The sequence below is a fragment of the Varroa destructor genome, unplaced genomic scaffold (genome assembly GCF_002443255.2).
Source record: "Varroa destructor unplaced genomic scaffold, Vdes_3.0 BEIS01000002.1, whole genome shotgun sequence".
Classification (NCBI taxonomy): Eukaryota; Metazoa; Arthropoda; class Arachnida; order Mesostigmata; family Varroidae; genus Varroa; species Varroa destructor.
The window spans coordinates 54,520,644-54,541,555 of record NW_019211455.1 but is presented as its reverse complement, the minus strand read 5'-3'; the positions used below and the strand labels follow the sequence as shown (position 1 = coordinate 54,541,555).

The 20,912-nt window shown below is 39.6% G+C and overlaps 1 protein-coding gene and 1 long non-coding RNA gene across 3 annotated transcripts; one reads left to right on the top strand and one right to left on the bottom strand.

The window, feature by feature from the left end:
* Window positions 1–8,156: 8,156 nt before the first annotated feature.
* LOC111244568 (uncharacterized) lies at window positions 8,157–11,731 on the bottom strand. Its single transcript, XM_022791796.2, has 3 exons — window positions 11,594–11,731; window positions 10,985–11,275; window positions 8,157–9,759 (listed from the first exon to the last, which is right to left on the bottom strand). Exons 2-3 carry the CDS (start codon window positions 11,218–11,220, stop codon window positions 8,520–8,522), a joined length of 1,476 nt encoding a protein of 491 aa, XP_022647531.1. The 5' UTR covers window positions 11,221–11,275; window positions 11,594–11,731; the 3' UTR covers window positions 8,157–8,519.
* Window positions 11,732–14,010: 2,279 nt separating this feature from the next.
* On the top strand, window positions 14,011–19,382 carry LOC147758010 (uncharacterized). 2 transcript variants are annotated; one of them, XR_015321093.1, is made up of 2 exons: window positions 14,011–14,953; window positions 15,850–19,382. It is a non-coding gene; the product is annotated as an uncharacterized LOC147758010 (long non-coding RNA). The 2 variants fall into 2 exon arrangements; XR_015321094.1 differs by having other exon boundaries at window positions 14,011–15,059.
* Window positions 19,383–20,912: the final 1,530 nt, after the last annotated feature.

Sequence of the window (20,912 nt, the reverse complement as noted above, 5' to 3'; positions counted from 1 at the left end):
TTCCTCTTCATTCCGGTATTCATAAAGTGTTATTTATTCGTTTACAGCTTGAAGAACTTTATTTATGCTTCACTTATTCTTACGTAGGGCTTAATAGCCTTACCAATATTTGGCTCTTCTCATCATAGTGATTCTAATTTCCTTTGCAATTCATCGTATGTGCCAAACTTTCACATAGGTCGTACGAGCCAACCGCCCAACTTTAGTATTCCACACAATATCTCTTGGGTTATGCTCGTATGTTTGAGTCCGTCATGGCACCGTGCACAAACATCAATGGAGCCATTGACGAACTAATCCATTGTGATAGGAATAATTGTCGCGTACTTACCCGCCGGCGTTCAGTGCCTTTTTTACTCCTTCGTCGCCATCGTCTGTCTACCTAAGCAGCTTTTTTTTTTTTAACTTTTCCAGCACATAAAGCTGCAATATAACTGTGCATTAAGGTTGAATCGGATTTCGCTTAGCCTCACCCCTTTTCTCCGCGTACTATCATTACCCCAACGGGTGCACAAAACGGCGGTTTGCCGCTTCCAACTGTTCATTAAGCTGCTTCTACTACGTATCTTGAATTTAAACGAGTTCCGTCCGGTTCAAGCTTGGCCTCTGCGGTTGCTCTGGCTGTCATTCCGTCCCAGTTAGGACACGGAGCAATCATACAGCTCCATCTTCTCCTCTATCTCAACCTGATTTGACGAAGCTTTGGCTAACCATAACCACCACTTGGCTGAATGGAGTTTTTCTTCAGCTTACCTTATATGCGCTGCCTCACTGTATGACTGGTCGTCAGGTTTTCAGGACATCATTTTTCCTCGCGGGACCTTTGCCACTGTTGCTACCTTTCTCCCTGCTTTTGGCGAAACGGTCGGCCAGAATTTCCCATCTCTTATCGGGTGCCTCTGCTGACTAGTGCCAGTAGGTCTCGTTCATCCGCTTTCCTATAGCGGTTCACTGATGTCGGTGCATCCGCACATTATGACCTCCTGCTTTCACTATAGCAAGATAAAGTCGTCAGATAGTGACTGGTTCGTACAGAACTCATAGAGACGGTCTGTCTGTTAGCCACAAAAGCTCTGACAGATTGGATACTCAGGCTAAAAGAGGTCAGAATTAGATAGAGTGTGATGATTACAGCGGGGGTTAACCTTGTTGGAGTCACAGAGCCTGGACAATCGTTTGGCCTAAAAGGACATCCGAGCGTTGGAATCTCTGTCAAATTCGTGTGACTACAAAGACTTATGCAAAAAAACAAACACACTAGCTACATACAATGAATATATATTGCAGTACCTATGCATAATATTGGGCGAGGTCAGTAGGTTGACGCTTACAACGATTTACATAAAATCTCTATCTAATTATGATTACCTATACGTTATCAATTAGTTGTTAAGATAAAATTCTCCTAGGGTCCCTTAATGCTTATTGGAAATTCTAAGTGTACACTAGACGTCACAAGGTGCGCATATGAGAAACCACATACAAGCACTATACAATTTGTACAAATAAAGGAAGTTATTATGTAAAAAAAACTACGACTCGCGTCCCAGGGACAATGGAGTGGTAAGGTATTTTGACTACCAAACTTGAGGGCCTATATTTCAAAGTCGGTCATAGACGCATTCCATTTTGTGCTGGCAGGAGTCGCCCGTCTGAGGATAACGGGTTAAGTAGCGTATATAAAAATCGAAGCACTTAAGATCATCATTCTACTAATGGTTCCCTTTTCAGATAACTAGCATATACGATATTGATATAGTCTCGGACCACGGTACCGATCGTCTGCCTACGTCTGGTTTCCTTTAAGCGTTTGCCTCCTGTTTCCTCTGTAACGTAATTTCATTTTTAACGACAACGATAACGGCAGTATCGGAACTAAAACTTGAAACATCTACTCTATTTACTAAATCGAAACAAGAGTTACACTGTGTTAGGTTACTACAACTAGAAATATAGAAATGCTTAAACTTAGACAATGAATATCTCAGGCGCGTTTAAATTTAACCTGCGTTTATTCAGCATAAAACTCCACGCTATAACTTGCTAAGTTAAGTTACAAAAGTGGAGCACAATTAAAGTTCAACTTGCAGCAAAATTATTGCACAATATTACTGTTTGCTGTCCAGTGGTTCCAAAGTCTTCTTTCCCACATGTATGCGGGGGTCGGTTCGCGTCGCGGCTGGACTGCACAACTGCAAGGATTATCAACTCAAACTCGACGTTATCCCGAGTCACCTTTTCGTCCAGCAGGACAATCGAAAAGAGGCAACCTAGACAGAGTGCAGAAGATAGTATTCCATTCCTATTTAGCTCAGCTGTTAAATAATCAGTTTCGACAACGGACATCCAGTCGCCTGCCCTCCCGGGCCCCACGACCGCTTCCTAGCGCTTTTTTTTATACGAATAAAGCACGTTCCCTGTAGTAACTTCTCTCTCGTTCATGATTAGACGTGGGTTTTACACATGGCTAGACTGAAAAAGAAAGAAAGTGCCTATATGCCACCCAACATGGATGCACATTTTCTGGTTCCTTCATACATGGAAAATTCTGAGCACACGAGCGCGACTTACTTGACACAGTGGTACATTCCGTCGAGCCAGCTCAGCGTATCAGGGATGACAGCGACAACTGGCGTATGGTTATCCTTTCCGGTGTCCTTTTTTTTTCACAGCTGAAAGGAACTGGTTCATGTTGAGGACACGATGTAGCTTGGCGACCTCTGAGCAATTAAAAATTAATTTTTTCTATCGAAGGAATAGCACTTGTTTGGTGGTCAAAGGATCTGGCAACTATCTCTATTATTCTTTATGACAGATTCTCCAATACCTGTTTCGAAGCCTGGCTTTATAAGCATCCTATGACTATTTCAACTAATAACGCCCATTATGTACACCAGACTTATGCTGTACGAGCTGACCAAGTTTAGGACAACATAAATAAATGGCTTTAAATTATAGGGTATCGATTTAATAGTCGCTATTGTCTTGTTGTTGTTGTTGTTGTTGTTATTTTAGCTATAGTGCAACGACGATATTTAATTGCTGTTTGCTGTGCTGAGGGAAGGTAGGTATAAATTCTGAACAATCGAATACATGAATAAGGCTTGAATAAGTACTTTTGTCAAATTATCCTGGCGTTGTTTTTGGAAATATAAAATGTTTTTACTCGTAGAAATTAGAATGAATCGATTAAATATTCAAAGTGTTTGTGCAGGAGCCAACGACTTAATAAAATGTCGAACGGCGGTACCAGACATAGAATCCGGACGTAGTCATTTCAATACTAAAGCGGTGTACCAACGAAGCATGCGTATTCGACAAGGATATTGGTAGAGAGATAGGGCCAAAAACGTTTGTTGCTACGCTAATGTGGATATATTGACACAATGTGACAATGTTTCTATTTGAACAAAAAAAAAAAAGCGCTAACATTCGATTTTTCACCGGGGATTTTTCTTCAAAGTTTCTTTCAGTGTCTCCTTTAAACAAATACGTCTGCTGAAATGTCACTGTAGTTTACACGCGACAGCACTGTTACGACCTGCCATTGTGATGGGCGACACCCAAACACTTTTTTGGGGTATTTACGACCTGTTTGTTTACTAAGTGTGCCAGTCGTTTGGTGTTGCAAGCTAGTTCCGGCTGGAAGGCAAAACGTCGTCCCTAATTGAACAAGAACGCCTGTGTTTGGCTCATAACACAAGTTCTTCAGATCACTTCTCTATAGGACCGTTTCGAAATATTTGCTGAATAGCCTCATCGATTCGATGCTACTGTTGACCGTTAAGATCACGCCCGTTCGATGCTTTCGTATGATCAATACACCCATGAACTACTTAAAACTTTAACAGTAAGTGGCCATACCAAATAACACTTCAGGGAGGAGGGTTTAGGCTAAATTTAGGGCCGTTAGACGCCTGTAAACCGATGCAGTCGTATTACTTGGAGGCCTATTGATAATAAAAACACTATTCATTGTGAAGAAACCCCTAAAACACCTAACGAAGTTTACTTTTTTAGAAACCGGTTCCTTAGCTAGTTCGCATTAAGCGTTCCTTACCAACATTTAACAGAATGCGACATCTAGGCTAGTGATGTTTATCAATCGTATAAGGTCCCAAAAATCAGCCTAAAGTTACAGCCGGACGGCTTTAATCATTCTAAAACTTCACACCTCGTATACGGGAACTCGTACTTGTTTTTCTCTCGGACATATTTGACATACTCAAAATAGTGTTCTATTGTAAAAGCTATTTTTTGCTCTCTGAGAAAATTTGCTCTGTATTATTTAGTGGTAAACATACATTTGCTATACTGTAACAATAAAATTAAGAACGAATTAGATAATCATCTCGGTCCGTTCTAGCCACCCATAATATCAGTGTATCTCTAGCTCGAAAAGCAGTAAAATTCAATTCAAATTCAAGCAATATGCGTAACTAAAGAATAACTAAAATTAAAATCATGAGAACTATCTATGAAATTTGTATGTCTCTACGTTCTAGACGCAGTTCAGATAATCAATGGCTCAATATGAAGTCCTTCTGCTTACCAGTAGTAGATAGGCCTTTGTACATCGTCTAGGGTGCTCTGTGCCAGAATCAAAAAGGTTGCCTTAGCTGAGGTCTACATTTAGGACCATTTAGCAAAAACGAATGGACCAGCCTATTTAGAAACAAAAAGTAAGTTTTGAAGCAAGTTCTTCACATTATACATGCATAGGGAGTTTTCGTCTACGCTCGTTTAGCTCGCCTGTATGGCTTTCGTAGATTGATGAAATTACAGTTTGTGCTAGATACCCTGAGCACTAGAAGTTATCAGCACTGTTCAACGCACGGGTTCAGGCGACGGTGGTATGATGAAAACGATATGCACATGTTAAACAGCTATGTGCCCTTTGTCTTCTGGGCCTTATCTTAACAAAGACACTGCTTCGTTTTTCTACCTTAGCCTTTCAGGTTTTTCAGAGAGCGTAGCTCGACGTGGTTAGCTGGCACTAAACATTCAACCTTTCCAGGCTACGTCGCCCTGGAACAACGGAATGACACTAAAACAGTCTTAGAAGGGTGGAAGAACGAAACTATCGGAGTGTTACGATGAGTTTGATTTTTTTTTAAAAAACAGCATCCGTACCATACAGATTTGACCTTTAATAATTGATCGCTATTGTTGTATATTACCGCTGCCTTCCAGCACAAACGGTGTCCAGGAAGTGGACGCCACCTTTAGCTTTGACGCTCAGTTCGGCCGCCGTAAAATAAAACGGTTCATTAATTAGAGACGTTCCGGAAACATTCTAGAAAAAAAGCGTATCGAACATCGATAGGTATCAATTGGTAAATTTCCAGAAACAAACAACGAGAACTATGGCGGACAAATACGATGTGCGCATGATTTGAAACGGGCTTCTTCATCAAATCAAAATTCGAAGGTCGTGCTTTGTCGTGATAGCCTCTGCATTTTTGGAACATTACACAAATCTATGTTAGATTCTGTTTCGTCCTTGTACGAAAGGCGTAGCAGAAGGCGTAAAGATGGCCAAGCATTTAATATATCGCAAAGAAACGAGATGATAAACGTGAAACAGCACAAAAGAACATTTACTGTTGAGAACCGTAGGCATGCATGTAATTGTTATCTAACCATATATAAAAAATAGCATATAATAATATAATGGTAATTATAATGTAAACATGGGTTTGAAGATTATTTAGCGGAAAACAAACGCGTGGTTTACAAGCCTATATTTAATAGTACTTATCGACTGGCCAGAGGCTGTCTCAGTTTCCTGTATTTCCTTCAAACACTTCGCGCCCCTTTTGGGCCTCAGTGAGAGACACATTTAAAACAGACTCGTATTTAATCCGGCGCTTCACATGTATCTCGGATAACCGTAAAGATTCGATTACCCAAGCGAGCACAAGAAGTATGCCTTTGAAACTACTAACTGCAGTTATGTTTTTTCCTACGACGCTTAAACCCTACGCTATTTACGGAGTGTACAATAGCTTAATCCAGCTCGAGATGAGCTTATACATACCGTATTACTTCGCATAGCCGACGATACTTGCTACACCATAATTGGTCATTGGCGTATAATTAGTACCATGCCAGCCTACATTTTTTCCACAACGTTACAAAGCCGCCTCGCTCCGGCCACGCAAATAAAGTTCATGGAACTCCGTGATTGGGAGCCAGACACTAGCACCATTAATTGACAATTGGTATCTCGGTTCTAGAAGCAACAGAGACTCTTCTCGTACAAATACCGTCCTAATCGAGTATGGTACGTCCATGAAAATGGAGGGACCGAACGCTTGCACTGACGGAAAACGAGAGTAAGGAAAACCTAGAGGTTTTCCGGTGGGGTAAGCATTCACTAGAAAGGATGAACTCGTGTGTCAGACACGTTGCCCCCGGTCGATCGTGTATTGTGTTCGTGATCGGAATTCTCAGAAAAAGACTCAAGTCACGCCGATATTGGTTTTCTTCCATCTTCAGCATTTCGGCCGGCGGCTGCACTCACTGTTTCTCATCCTTATCACTAGTGACTACGGGGGGCTGCCCAGGTGTTTCAAGGGAGTGATAGAGATTTAGGCAAGAAGGTGGCAGAAAATGATAGCAGTTTTGCTATCGCTGGCTAATACTATAGTATAGTAGACAACACCCCAGGGGCTAAAAAAACACCATTGCCAGGATGGCAACAAATATTGTTCTGGATAAGATCTAGACGTAAGGACCTATTGGCAGGAAGTGTATTCAACTTTCTAACGGTCCACGTAGTGCGGTGGTACGGCCGAAAACGGCGTGTCCTTTTCGTTATTTGAACAACCATCAACTTTTATCCAGTCTCTTTGCACTGGACGAACTTACACCGAAATAGTAACAAATAATAATAATCTAATAAATTATTAGGCGATATGGCCAATTCGCATGAGGTTCCTAAAAAATCCGAGGAAGATTTGACGACCTAGGAAAAAATGGCTTAGAACATACGTTTTGGAGAGGGGAATGCCGATTATCAGTTGGGTCGCTTAAATGACTTTCACGATTCGTCTTTGACACTTTTTATCCCCATTGTCAATTTTTCGCACTTGTTGGCTGTTTCAAGTTTTTTTAGATCTTTAGAATCGTAAAATTTCGCTTAAGTTATTGGATTTACTTCTGTCTTATCGCTTGATGTATGCTTATTTACGGATGAAAGAAGGTACGAATATTTTGAAAATGATTAGTGAGTAGTTTGAGCTGCGAATCGAAGCCTCAGTCGCAATGGATGGTGGTTATATTAAACGTACATGACCGTCGGGGGGTGACACCCGTAGCGCATCAGAAATTAGAACGTTAAATGTCTATACTAAGTTATAATCCGTTTGGCTGGATAATTCATCTAAAAAATAATTATGAACTAGGATAGCATTGAAGTTAGTTCACAGTACAATAAAAATCTACTGTACTCCATCGACTTGAAGTATAGACTCAATGAATAATTGTCGACCGAAATTGCAACCCCCGTCACATCCACGCGCGATCACGTACATTTTTTTCGCTTCACATTCATGAAGCGTCTTTTCCATCTTTATCGTATTATGCTTTGCAATGACAAATGGTAGTGTCTATGCTTGTTTAATCGTAACTTTTTAAAGAATACAAGTTACTTTTGGGTAGGCGTCCGCCTTCTTTCAATTCCTGCAGAAGATAACTTGAATCGTAGATACCCCTGTATAACATGCTAGAACTATATGCTAACCATATTGTTAATTTAAATAGCTTTTATATATGAGAATTAAAAAAAAAGTACTTTTGTATGTATATTGCACGTTATTTATTACATAAATAACGACAAATAAATTGTTATGGTTGTTAGCGGTAGCAGTTCCTTAGGAACATAGTGATAGGCCAAACTACCATATCTTACATAAATTATATCTCAGACCATGTCTGACATACAACGCATTGCTATCTAAGCTCAGACAAGGCTATATTCATTGAAATTTGTCTACCACATTAGACTTTTAATATTGTTAATGATATGATCGTTACCGAAACGTGTTTCTATTCTAGATTGGATACGCCATTGTTTTACCACCATTTAACGCCATACATCTACTCCATTCCGCCTTTTCGAGCGAGCACTTTAATACAGAATAGACAATAGAGACGCAAACACACTTTAAGCACGTAGCTTTTATTGAAAAACGTATAGTTAAACGTATAGTGGTAGTATAGAGTTCGTTCAAAAGTTAACTAACAAATACCATCTATTCTTATCGGTTCCATAAACACAAATATATAGCCAATTGCCATAGAGTTCCCCTAACTAGATTCTATTGAGTGGTTTTAACTTGGACATAATTTCTAGAATTAGCTTAACAATATTGATCAATACTTGGAATCAATACGTCGTTTGTTCAGTTTGCGCCTATTAAACAGGGACAATAGTTATGTATATTAGCACGTTACGTATAACTTCAAAAGTCGAAACTAGCTTTTAACCGTCTAGGCAAAAAGAAAAAACGTCATCAATTCGCAGCCGCTGTGAACGTCACTAGGAGGGGGTCTTCATCTCTATTGCAATCGTTGCTTTTGTTGTCAATAGCGCAAATACTGTTATTAGTATAGCTATTGTCCATTTTCCCATTCATATAATCAATGTCAAGTTTGACCACAAGCCTATCGCAGGGTGTCACCAGAAGTGCCGCCATTACTGTGTGAGCTCGGGATGTGATTAGAGTTTCTTTCCCATTCAGTCTGTTGACTGTTTTTACAAGACCTTCGGAAGTTACGTAGAATTCAGCTATATCCCTCGATAGTACTTGGCATGCGTTGGCGTAAAGATCGACCCGGAGAACAGTTGAGCCCAGACGGACGAAAAGCAGTCGACGACTGGTTACAGAAGCGATGTGGACTGCACTTCGATATTCGGCGGCTTCTTTAGCTCCCGCAACGTGGTCAAGTCGAGGTCGCACGCACGAATTGGACACGGTATCATAGCCCGAGGAATCTTCGATAGTACAGATTGTTATGGGGCGTCGACCAGGCGATACGCGATCAATGATTAGAATACATGCTATTTTAACTCTGTCTCGACGAACATGCAAATTTACGGAAAGGTAATGGCCTGTATAGGCATGTCGAGGTGCCCACACAATACCTGATTCGAAATCGAACCACCGTTTAGCACTCTCTGATAGAAAATTGTATCTTACACAACTGGCCACATCGGTCGAGCTATACTCAGGATGCAGGTGGTAGAATTTGTTTACGAGGGACGCTACCTGGTCCTCGTCGTCGACTGCCAGACAGTCCTGAACTAGAACATCAGTCAGAACTGCCGGGCTAACTCTGAGCAGGACTGACGGAACCTGAGTGTATCGAGCCAAGGCTACACACAAATGGTCATACAAGGTCGGCAAGCTAAATTTTTTCGTCAAGTTGAGTAGGCCTGGTAATGCTTGGTCACCCCTTCCTTCAGCTTCGTACTGCTCGATTAGGAGCTTGCTAGTTTGTGCCGCAAGAAACTTATAGCGAATGTGTTCTGCCAGCTGATTCAGACCGAGCAATTGTTCAACATTGCTTGGAAGTTCATTGTGGTAAATAAAGTTAACGAGATCAGTTAAGCCTTTCTTCGTAAAGCCGTTCAGGTAGCAGTAGGAATACTGTGGTACGTTACTAAAGTACCAACATGCTGCGAAGAGCACCTTCAAATGCGCTTTGACTGCGCCATCACTTCCAAGTAGCATAACAAGACCGTCCTTGAACCTTTGAAACAAATAAAGTTGTTTATATATATATATATATATATATTGCCCTAGAGGCTTATACATTTTAGCCAAAAGTACCACGTGATAGTCATTACATGTTACAGGGCTTTTCCGTGTACCTAACGCAAATTATTATTACAAAATTGCACTAACTTCGAATAAAAGGACATATGCAGTGATAAATAAACGAATGCTATAATCAAATAGTGTCAACATGGCGATTCATTAGATGTAACCACGAGTAAATTGGAAAAAATCGCCTAAGACATTTAAAGCTATGCCATGCTCAAACAAAATAGATCGGTTTAAATAAATAACGGATTTTAATCCTACCGAGTTAATAAAATTAAGCAATCTTTTTTTTTAGCTTTCCTATCCAATGCGTTACCTTCAATTCAGATTAAAATAGACAAATTTGGCCATTAAGTGAAAACGTAACCCAACAGAGGTAAGGTGCTCGTCTGAGGCTCTCGTTCTGAGAACAGTGAGTCAGGTTCTGTAACACGAATGTTTCCGTTCGGGAACGAGTCTGTCTACTGGTCAATCTAATGCCTATTATCTCTCTGTGGGAGTATTCGGTCAAAAGTTATGACCAGAAGCTAATAAGTAGTAAAATAAGGTACGAAATAAAAGAATAGGGAACAAAAAATTACAGCACTATTGGTTAAATTAATTAATAGCTGCTTGTATAGCGGCCATACGATTTACCAAGTCTGTTAAAAAAGAACCATTTTCAGATGACTTTGATAAGACCCACCCCGGTCAAATTCCTAGTAGAAAGAATGTGTTTATAAAAAAGATATTACAAAGAGTGCTAAAATGAAAAATATCAAAAACAAAAAACTATTTGCCCGGAATACGGTCGCTCCAAGCGAGAAGAAGATTTCGATGATGTATCTCCGTGGCATTAATCCACTCATATCCAGCAAATAAAGGGTAGAAACAAATGGTAGGGAGACACAGTCATAGAGAGTAGCCGAAGTTCAAAAAGATGACCACAACGAGGCATATTGCAGGACGCATTGAACTATTTATTTGCTCACCTCTGTCAGCAGTACGCGCTTCGAAATTGAGTGAGATGAATGTCCTTTCTTTTTTAAAGGATAGAATATTCCTAATGAAAGCCTTCTTTTCGTACATACATATGTACGTTTGCGCATGCCATAAAAGAAAAAGAATTACTTAGACAATATTAAGTAACAAGCCACTGAGATTTCACTCACCTAGCACCTCGACGAGCTTTCGATAGTTGTTTAAGGATCTTTGGAGAAATTTCTTCAACCTCAAACCGGGATGACCCCTGCGCTTGCTCCGCCGACTGACTTAACGTTGTATTATATAGCCGATGCCGAAACAATGTAGTACACCATGTTTCCCACGCCGGGACAGCCTCGTTAGTTGTTTTAGATTCAAACTGAGGCAACGACCTATAACGATTTCTTGATGTAAATCCGCCCATTGTCGTCCATACGAAGAAGACAGCTTTCGCTTCCTACTGTCTATATGTGTTACCGCTGTTAGATATAGCAGTTGTAAAGATCAAAGAACAAGCAAACGTTTATGTAATAGGACAACACAATTTGGGATAGTGTATATACATATATATATATACCTTGGGCTTCGTAAGTTCAAAGGAAACGATGCCTATAAGATTGTACATATGTCTATATCTTTAAGCTAAGAGGGAATACTTGTGACACAAATACATCTGCGAAAATTGAATTAGCCCTGCTTAAGCTAGCTTGGAGACATATTTCCTATCTCGACCGCCATCGTCCTGGATAATGTCCAATAGTCTATTGGTGAGGACAACGCTCACTTGATTTACTCACGTCATTGTTGTTTTGCGAAAGATTTTTCCAGAACCTTAAAACGGTCCATGTTAGCTCGCAGCCTTGCCGTTAAGCGCACATCGATTCGATGTCTTGTTTACATCTTCAGTTCAGCTGACATCCGTTGCGTGGCTTTTGACAAATGAGAAAAGAAATAGCGTCTGCTCGCCCGTTAAACCTTCCTTGCAAAGATCAACAATCTGCTATATCAGGTTAGAGGATTTCCTCACGTGCATTTAATCCGCCTATGATGAGGAGCGAATCGACGGAAATGCACCATACTGTGTCATCCTACTTGTTCTATGCTTGTATATGCACGTTTGGGCACCGGTATAGTGTGGCAGGTTTTAATCTGTCCCCATTTCGAGGTCATAACTAAAACTGGCCAGGTCATACAATACCTAAGGTTTTGCTTAGACTAGCCGTAAATCGTCCGTAGAATACTTTTGGCATTACTAAATATATCTTAATTTTGTCATCCAACAAAAACTAAAGAAAGAATCGATTGAGTCTTGATCTCCAGTTGAGATCATACTCAAAATCAATGCCAAAAAACATAATACGTTCAAATGTGTTGAGGGATCTCTGCTTAAAATATACGTTTCGAAGATTTGTTTCACACCTATTTCACGCCAGTAAATAAGATGATCGAGGCCCTAAAACCGACTGCGATTAGCGTAAGCAAGGAAATACGTAATAATAATAAACATTTATATATAACCGTTGCAGAGAAACACACGTCTGCTTTGTAAGACTGTATGAGTAGGCAACGCTGATGGAGCGGGGCAATATGGGCCAAAAACTGTTTAACCAGACCGCTTACAGCAGAAGCTTCTTTGACAGTAAGAGAAGTGAGTGGCCCATATAGATTATATTTGGAACATCCTTATTGTCTAAAACTTCTAGAATCAATGCTACTTCCCTTAATTCTAGTAGCCCAACAACAGAGTTTCGACAATTATATATGTATATATATATACATATATAATTAGATCAAGTAGACAAGTCGTTGATAAGCTGCATTTGGATAATGCCTTTGAATCTTCGTAAGTAAACATACATTTTTCCTTAAATGGTTTTTTTCCGTGACATTAGCTGCAGATGGCTGTGTCACATGTCACTTGGTGATCATCTGCGGCGAAAGTACACATTGGTACTTCGAAGACACGCTCTAGCATGACACTAGTCACGAACGTTGTAAGCAGGACTATAGTTTTGGTACCAGCAGGACATTCTATTTATCCAAATAACCTAGTAGTAACTTAGTGTTTCCTACTCCTGTGACTATAACTACACCATTCTGATAATGGTAACAGGGTAGATGCATGCTTAAGTAAATATTTGAGACATTAAAATATATGACAGCGTTTTGAGTAATTACTAGGATATAGAGAACAAGTCGATACTGATTTTCTGTTCAGTAGAAGCTAGTAGTTAGGTAGGAAATTGACTTGCCTCGTCTACATGGACTTGGCCATAGATTAATAAAACAGTGAAGGTACCAGATGGAAATAACACTACCGAATAATAGGTGTTTGCCGTTATAACTACCAGTTCAATCTGAGGTTGACAAAATGTTCGGATGTTCGGTTCGAGAATGGTCGGATAGTGGAAAATTAACATTGATGTTGGGACTTGCGTACTCTAGTGAACTAAAAAAAAAAAAAAAATATATATATATATATATATATATATTTAAACATAGCCTCATTGTTTGGAAGTTAGGTTGTTCAAAGAACTCGATTTAGTTAGGGAATAGTGTATTTTGAGTTTCCTTACTTGCTCAGGAGACTGCCGGTATAAAAGCGGCATATTTCATTTATAGTTTTTTCGTACCAGTTAGTATTGGGTTCCTGAACGAGAAATCTAACAACAACGAATATTGCACGCTCGAGCCACAGGCTTGATAGTAAAGCATAGATATCTTGGAATTGGTTTCGATTCATCTAAGTCGTCCATTGATGGGAGCAGATTTTCGAAAGTGATCAAGGACCTAATAACGGCCTAGCTGAAGTGGCTGTCTATTTAATGAAGGTCATTCATTAAAATGTTGTGCTATACAACAGATTTTCCCTCTTCAACCAAACTAAGTGATATTGTGTGATTAAATGCAACACGCCATGCTGACACAACGAAATGATATTACGTTACAAAACAAACAGAAATCCAATATTTGAACAGAAAATCAGACGCAGCCGAACACAGGCTACCGAAACCTAAAGGAATTTACCGGAGTCTTCTAAAGTCACATATACACTAGTTACTCGAGAATGTGCTTCGACTTCAACCCTAGCATTGTACTATCGCGAAAATTCTGCCCTCCCAAGATGGGCTAAACCTTTAAATGAAAAATATAAAGCTCAGTAAAGAGGACGCACATATTTTGCACGTAGCGCGCATACATGAAACGTGTAGAACAATCGGACCGACGTACTGATTTCAGCACGCACTTACGTGCAGTGAAAGCCAGCTTGTGGTTGGTTCGTAAATATCACATTTCTCAAAACGGTATTTTTCCTCCACACATATAAGTGACTTGAAGACTGATCTGTGATTCAGTACAATATCCTATCGTCTTACTGTAACACTAGACCTTTTTAATACCCGATAAATTGGTGGATCTTAAGGAACGATCGAATGGAACATCGCTTCAGGTGGTCAGAAAGGAGCGCACTAATAATCTGTTTTCATTTAGAATGTCACCCATCACTAATCTGAAGTAGAATCATCCCAAGCTTCAAAGACAGATAGTGACATACTTCCGTATAGAATTAATAGCAACGAAACCGGCCTGGCGATAACGGAACGAGACGTGGGGCGAGTGAGTGCTAAATCATTGCTCGAGCCTTAAAAAAAATCTAGGAATTGCAAGGTAGGCAAAGTCCAGCTGACGCTCTACTAAGTATCATTATCAACTCAGGACCACGGACAAAGAAGCCTCTTCAGGTTCAGGCTTCTGTTTTTCGTTTAGACGTCACCTTCTACATCTATCTCCTAGAACATTTAAGCTTAACGACAAACCGAAAGGCAACGACCAGCCGGCGAAGGCCAACTCGTTTGCTCGTTAAACCAAACAAGTGAGTGAGTGAGTGACAGGTCGTCGGCTGGTGGAGCCAGCCGCAATGATCACAATGACAAAGCAGCAACAACGCCGCATTGCGTAAATGGGTTTTTGCGAAAACAGAACAAGCTTGCAGAAGGACCGCAAGTGACCAGAAATAGCAGCAACATCGTCTGCGGCAAGACGGCCTAGCAATCATCCGCTAAAAACTCTAGCCACAAGATATGTACATCACAACACGCCATCCATCCGAATGTCACGAGAAACAATGGCAGACAACGACCAAAGCTGCAATAAATGTAAATTCGGTCGTCACCGCTATGTGAAAGCCGCTACTAATAAACGAAAAGAAAAGCCTGCCGAACGAAGTGCTAGTTTATGATGAGCCAGAAGCTAGAATATAAGGTTATTCATTTCTGTTTCTGCTAGACCAGCTTTTCTACGGAACTTCCTGCGTTAGTTAGAAGACTTGAAGTTGAAAAGTCAAGGAGACCTTTAAACCTTCTACTAAAATTTTCATAGACAATTCGTAGTAAATTCAGAGAAAGTATATCTATGTCTATTTGAAGAACCGTGGATCTATTTATTGAAACTGGCTCTGCAAAAATGCTTCACAAATTTTACTTTTTTCTTAGAGATAGTTATTGGTGAAATACACTGATATCAGTATAGCTTTATGGCTAATTTAATATATTACTCGGTTGATTGAAACTACTGCAATATAACGTATGGAAGCTGTCATTGTGTGCATATATCTCATCAGCTATTTTAGCAGACACGATAGGTATACTGGAATTACTCATAGTGTTAAAAAAGTTAACAGCTTCGCAAACGAAAAAAGAACTGGGATACAAACACCATAGTTTTCATAAGCCGAAAAACATACAAACATGCCCAGGGCCAGGGTTCATAGTTACGGTAACCATCATTTCCCAGGGTATTCAAACTGTCAATAGAACAAGTAGTATATTTGCAGAAACAACGGAAATCAATAATCTATTATAACAAGAGGCCTTCTTTGGCACACGACACATTGTCCACTAATATTACGTACGTAACAAAAATATGCGGAAGTACTCTCAGTGTACGCCTGGTACCCGTTTTAGTAGTAATTTATATATATATATATATATATATATAAATTACTAATTCGCCATCTCGCAAACCATTCAATGAAACTTGTATGAATTTGCAGGACCTGATGGAGATTACATGGGAGTTGGTCATACAGTGAGGCCGGGTGATCTCACAAGCCGGCGCGTGTTCGATACTACGGCCACAGGCAATTAACTAATCTCTGAAGCGTACGTATGTATGCGGCGATATTTCTGCAGGCGACGGCATACGACATCGATATCGACATGATGTACATTAAATTCTCGGTGCTATTGGTCTTGTTATTGCTGTTATTACCTAGCCAGGCTATAGGATGACATGAACGTCAACGACCCGACAGGGGGCTAGAAAATCTGTCCCCGATGTATAAACAATGGTGTGTTTCGGCCCGCATTCCTTCGTCCGTATTATATGAGTAAAGGATTATTATACGATGGGTATGATCGAAAGGAAGTAGGCTTTTGTATAGTAAACCTAAAACAATGTAGTAGGAAGCCTTAAAGATACGAAGCGCTTCCCAAACACTACAGCGGCCAATGTTACAATGGGAATAATTTTTTTCAGAAGCCTGCCACTTGCAAATTCTAATAAAAGGCTACTGAAAACTGGGCTAACTTTATAGTGGCAATATATAGGCCCAACAGACTGCTGGAATTAAATTTAGTACATCTTAATCTTCAAATGAAGGAACTATAATAGGTAGGTCCAAACTATACACACTGAACACCTGTCTACCGAAGCTACGTTTCGTTTGAACATATGATCATAAGTATAACTACGATTATTTTATCTTTATGAACGTTATTCAGAATTCCGATTGATCCCACTTTTTGTTGACAAAACAGAGCAGTATAGATAAACTTTACCGGCTTACCGTAGTTGCACTCTATTTCTTAGAACAGAAGAAACTTTTAAACAGTCGCAAGCTGCAAAATAGTCTCCTTAAGTCTGTTAAAATTTACCTACCTGCGTTGTTACCCCCCCTCCCCCCCCACTCAATTGACGGGAACTGAACGAGTGTCCCAACGACAGATGCCGCAGTAGAAGCTCGATTTGTGGAAAAAGCGGAAAGTAAAAACAGAGACGAAGAAAACAACCAACATGAGAAAAAGGTCTACGTTCGTTTTGCGTTCGTATACGTGTGGACCTTCCCGCTGTAGCAAACTGGATATGCAATTTAGTTGAATTCGTCTGAAAACCTCGAAGTTTTATCGATAAGTAAACTCATCTGGGCTTGCGAAGTGCTCCTAGTGGAAAATATCTACTACCATAGTCTGATCAGATTAGGCAGACAGTTGTGGCGCCTTGCGATTCAACTGGGTATGGGTAAAAGGGACGCAGCCGGGTGGTCGCGTAGCTCAAACTGGTCGCTAGCAGTCACGCATCAGGTGCCACACTGGCACAGATGAAAAGAAAATACACGGTAATAGAAAGGACGACTTCGACGTACGGTTATATATTACCCTATAGTAGACCTTGCGCCTATTTTTCCCAGCCGACTTTACCTAGTCAACCAAGTAAATACGTAGCTCTGTAACTAACACGAGTGAAACGATATGCGACCTCTATAAAGGGGCAAATGAAACTAACTTTAAGTAGTTGAATTAGCAGAATTTATGTCGTTGGCAGAGCTTTACTCGTATTATCTGGTGCATAAAATTATCGATTTATGTATGTATAATACTGGATAATATGTAAATGGAAATTGTTAAAGCAACAAGAAATATCCACTGCATATCGCAGTCAAATCGTTGTCAAATGGCTCGAACAACTTTTTGATACAATTTCTGTTACGCGCATGGGTAAACGTCGATACATTTGGTTTAATTGCAGAGAAGCAATACTACACAAACAGAAGAAAAACAGTCAGGTGTTTTCGTTGTTGATAAGACCATATATACATATAGTATCACACAGACTAAATTTTGATGTTTTTTATACTCATATACTAGACATTTAATGACTTAGACGAAAATAAAATATTTACACTGATAATAAATAATAATAATGGTGAAAAATTAAAAAATTTCGATTCTTTAAGTAATTATAGGTGACTGACACGTGCTAACGGAGCTAAAAATAATTTTTTTCGGGAAAAATAGGCACAAGGATCGTATACACATATATGTCGCAGAGCAGGACATGACTCGACCCCTTGCTTTGAAAAAAATGTCTATATTTTATACGAAGTAGTTCAAACAAACCTAATTCCATATAAGAAGGCATCAAGTCTACCCCAATATCCGTACGTTACCTAAAACATCTGTCAATAAAACCGCTTCTGAAGACCGATTACAGCAGTTCAGCAAACCTTAAACTAAATATGGACCTGAACACCCAGTTATTATTGTTATTACTACTATTATTATTAATCACGTTTATTATTAGAAAAAAAAGCGTTCAATGCCCAGAATACTATATGGTATATAAACACTAGAAAGATACAAGATAAATTATATCTACTAAAAGCTCCTTTATACCAGCTGTGATCGTCCTATAGCCTTGCCTACTGGCCTTGTGTTCTGTACTAAACTACAAATTACAAACCTACAAAAAAGGAACGACGCATTTTCAGCCTAGTCCAGCCCAGCCTAAGGAGTGCAGTAAAAGGAGTACAAAACACCCAGTATAAATATCAAATGCTTTATACTCTTCACTGCCCTTTGACGTGTTCCTGCTGATTTGGCTGGCGAAGCCAACGTCTTCACTGATTACAAGACGAAAATTTAAACTGCTTCTACCTCATCATCCTACTTTCATAAAAACTCTCCGAATGAGAAACACACCCTTTGTCCAGTGTTAACCGAGACGGTCCTTTTGTCATTGAAGGCCGACGGAAGGGGAAGAAAACGGAGGTTCCGCAATAACGTTTCGCCAGCATTGCCACGTCGTGATGGAGGGAATTCGTTTACATGATTTAATTTGTTGCTGCTAAAGATGTGCGACTTTTTTTAACCTTGCTGCAGACCGTACGACGCTTTACTCGCAAACGCTACTACCCCTTCGACACGGTAAGCATCTAGTTAGATTAGAAACTTATCACAACACATGGAGCATACTACACAGCCAGTATGAATATCAATTTAACGAAGGACTCAAGTGACCTTTACATCAATCAGTAAGAGGTGAAGAGCGTAAATTGCGCAGCCTGGCAATTTCCTGCCCTAAGATCCTTTTAGCGGCAGGATATTAAAATCGTATGTTTGTATATGCTACATTTCCAATAAAAAAATCCACGAACTCGAAAGTTCGTGCCTGCTATAGTCGACATCAGCGTGCGTAGAACTAAATCTAGCTACTACGCGAAATAGCATTCAGTAAACGGAAAGCGTACAGCTTATTGGTTGGAACGGCTGGTTTTAAATGAAAATTTGTCCGTTGCACAAGATTGGATCTATCTCGCATCAATCCAATAGAGAACTATGATCAATATACACAGTTTAAAGTCTAACAAATAACGTTTTGGACTATTGACTTCCAGTTTATGTTCTCTAAATGACAATACAATGAGTTCGTTCAATTGAAACGAACAGAAAAGTTCATCATAGAGCACTTTCAACTACCCCAACTATAGTAGGCATTTTTTTCTGAAATAAAAATGGATCGGTATTATTCTCTCTCTTTTCTTTATTTACAATAAGACATCATAATTTTAACATGCATATACAGAGAAAACACTGAAAGTAAACTGCATGAAAAATTTCCTTTCGAACTTTCAGGTGCTGATTAGCCTCATATGTGTAGCTTATGTAGAATTTTGAGTAGTTTGAACATCTTACATATTCATACTTCCATAACACCAATAAATTGGTACTACTCCCATTTTAACATGTCCGAACATCGGGGTAAATCTATATTGTATCGTTGATCCTGAAGGACAAAATTCGTACCGACCGGAAAAATGTTTCCCTTCTAACCATTGACGATACTCGATGATTGCAATATATAAGTATATTTTGGCAGAAATTTAAAGCTCCCAGTATCTTTAATTTACATGAGATCGATATTCATAAGATGCCTGACACGAGACGAGACAGTTCGTCCAAAGAAAAGCGTGATGACATCACCGTAGAAAGACCTTTTCTACAAAACCATCTCTAAATAACGCAATAAAATGAACGGATCTGCGAGAAATATACTAGGTGGACAATCAAGTAACACAACTCGGCACATACGATCTTTAAGGTAGAAATATTTGTTTGTTTAACCAAGCTAAGATGCATTATCTAAATACCTCTTAGCTTTGTAACGATCATAGGTCCACTGCATATGAATTCCGTCATTTTTTTTATACACGCTTGCTTAACCAGTTACTTGACTCGGTCTTGTACTGGTACAAAACATAATTTATTACTAGAACCTAGAACTGGGATATTATACGATACATTAATAAAACAATGCACCTGGTCTTAAGGTAGTCTTGCCCTCGGTCGAGATCTGCCCGTAGTTGTGTACTCGTAATCTAGGTCTAATTATCGTAAATATCAATTGGATTCAAGACTGTTAGTAGCTATACTTTTGCTCTGAGTAATCGCATACATCTATTTCTAGCAATTTCCTTGGATGTGACTATGCAATATATCTAAAAATGGATCTTCCCCAAAATTTGGAACACCCGAAAAATTTCCAGGAAACGATTTTGAAGCCTTTTCTGATTATTATATACCTTCAGAACTCGACAAATCGAGTTAGTATATTTCGTCATAGCAAACTTCCTAAAATAGGAAGGCAGAATACCCTGCCGTGGATAGAATTTATCGTCGTTGGCCATCCGCTGCCCGCGCGTCGCTGCTTCCGAGCGAGTTTCTCAGCGAAATCATTTTGAGTTTCCAAATTACATTAGGTGCTAAGTCACCTCTGCAGCGCTAACGACATTTTAGTTCTAACAGCAACCCACTGTCCACGACGCTACGCCAACTTAAGGCATAACTTCAATCAAGAAGGCGTAAAATCGGATAAAATCAGAAGGGAGACAACGGTCGCCATGGTTGAAATTCCCCGACGGAAACATACATCTATACTATTTGTGTAAAATAAAGGGTCTTTTGTACTTGTTTTATTTAGCTGGGTTGATATCAACCCAAACTATTTTGTTATGTCACTTCAGTGAACCCGTCAAAGAATATTCCCTTACCTTTTTAA

What these genes read in the sequence shown, in the direction of transcription:
- LOC111244568 (XM_022791796.2), bottom strand. Translation starts at nt 11,220, where the DNA reads ATGGGCGGATTTACATCAAGAAATCGTTATAGGTCGTTGCCTCAGTTT. An exon ending in AAAGCTCGTCGAGGTGCTAG is followed by an intron (nt 9,760 to 10,984) that starts GTGAGTGAAATC and finishes TTTGTTTCAAAG; the next exon opens with GTTCAAGGACGGTCTTGTTA.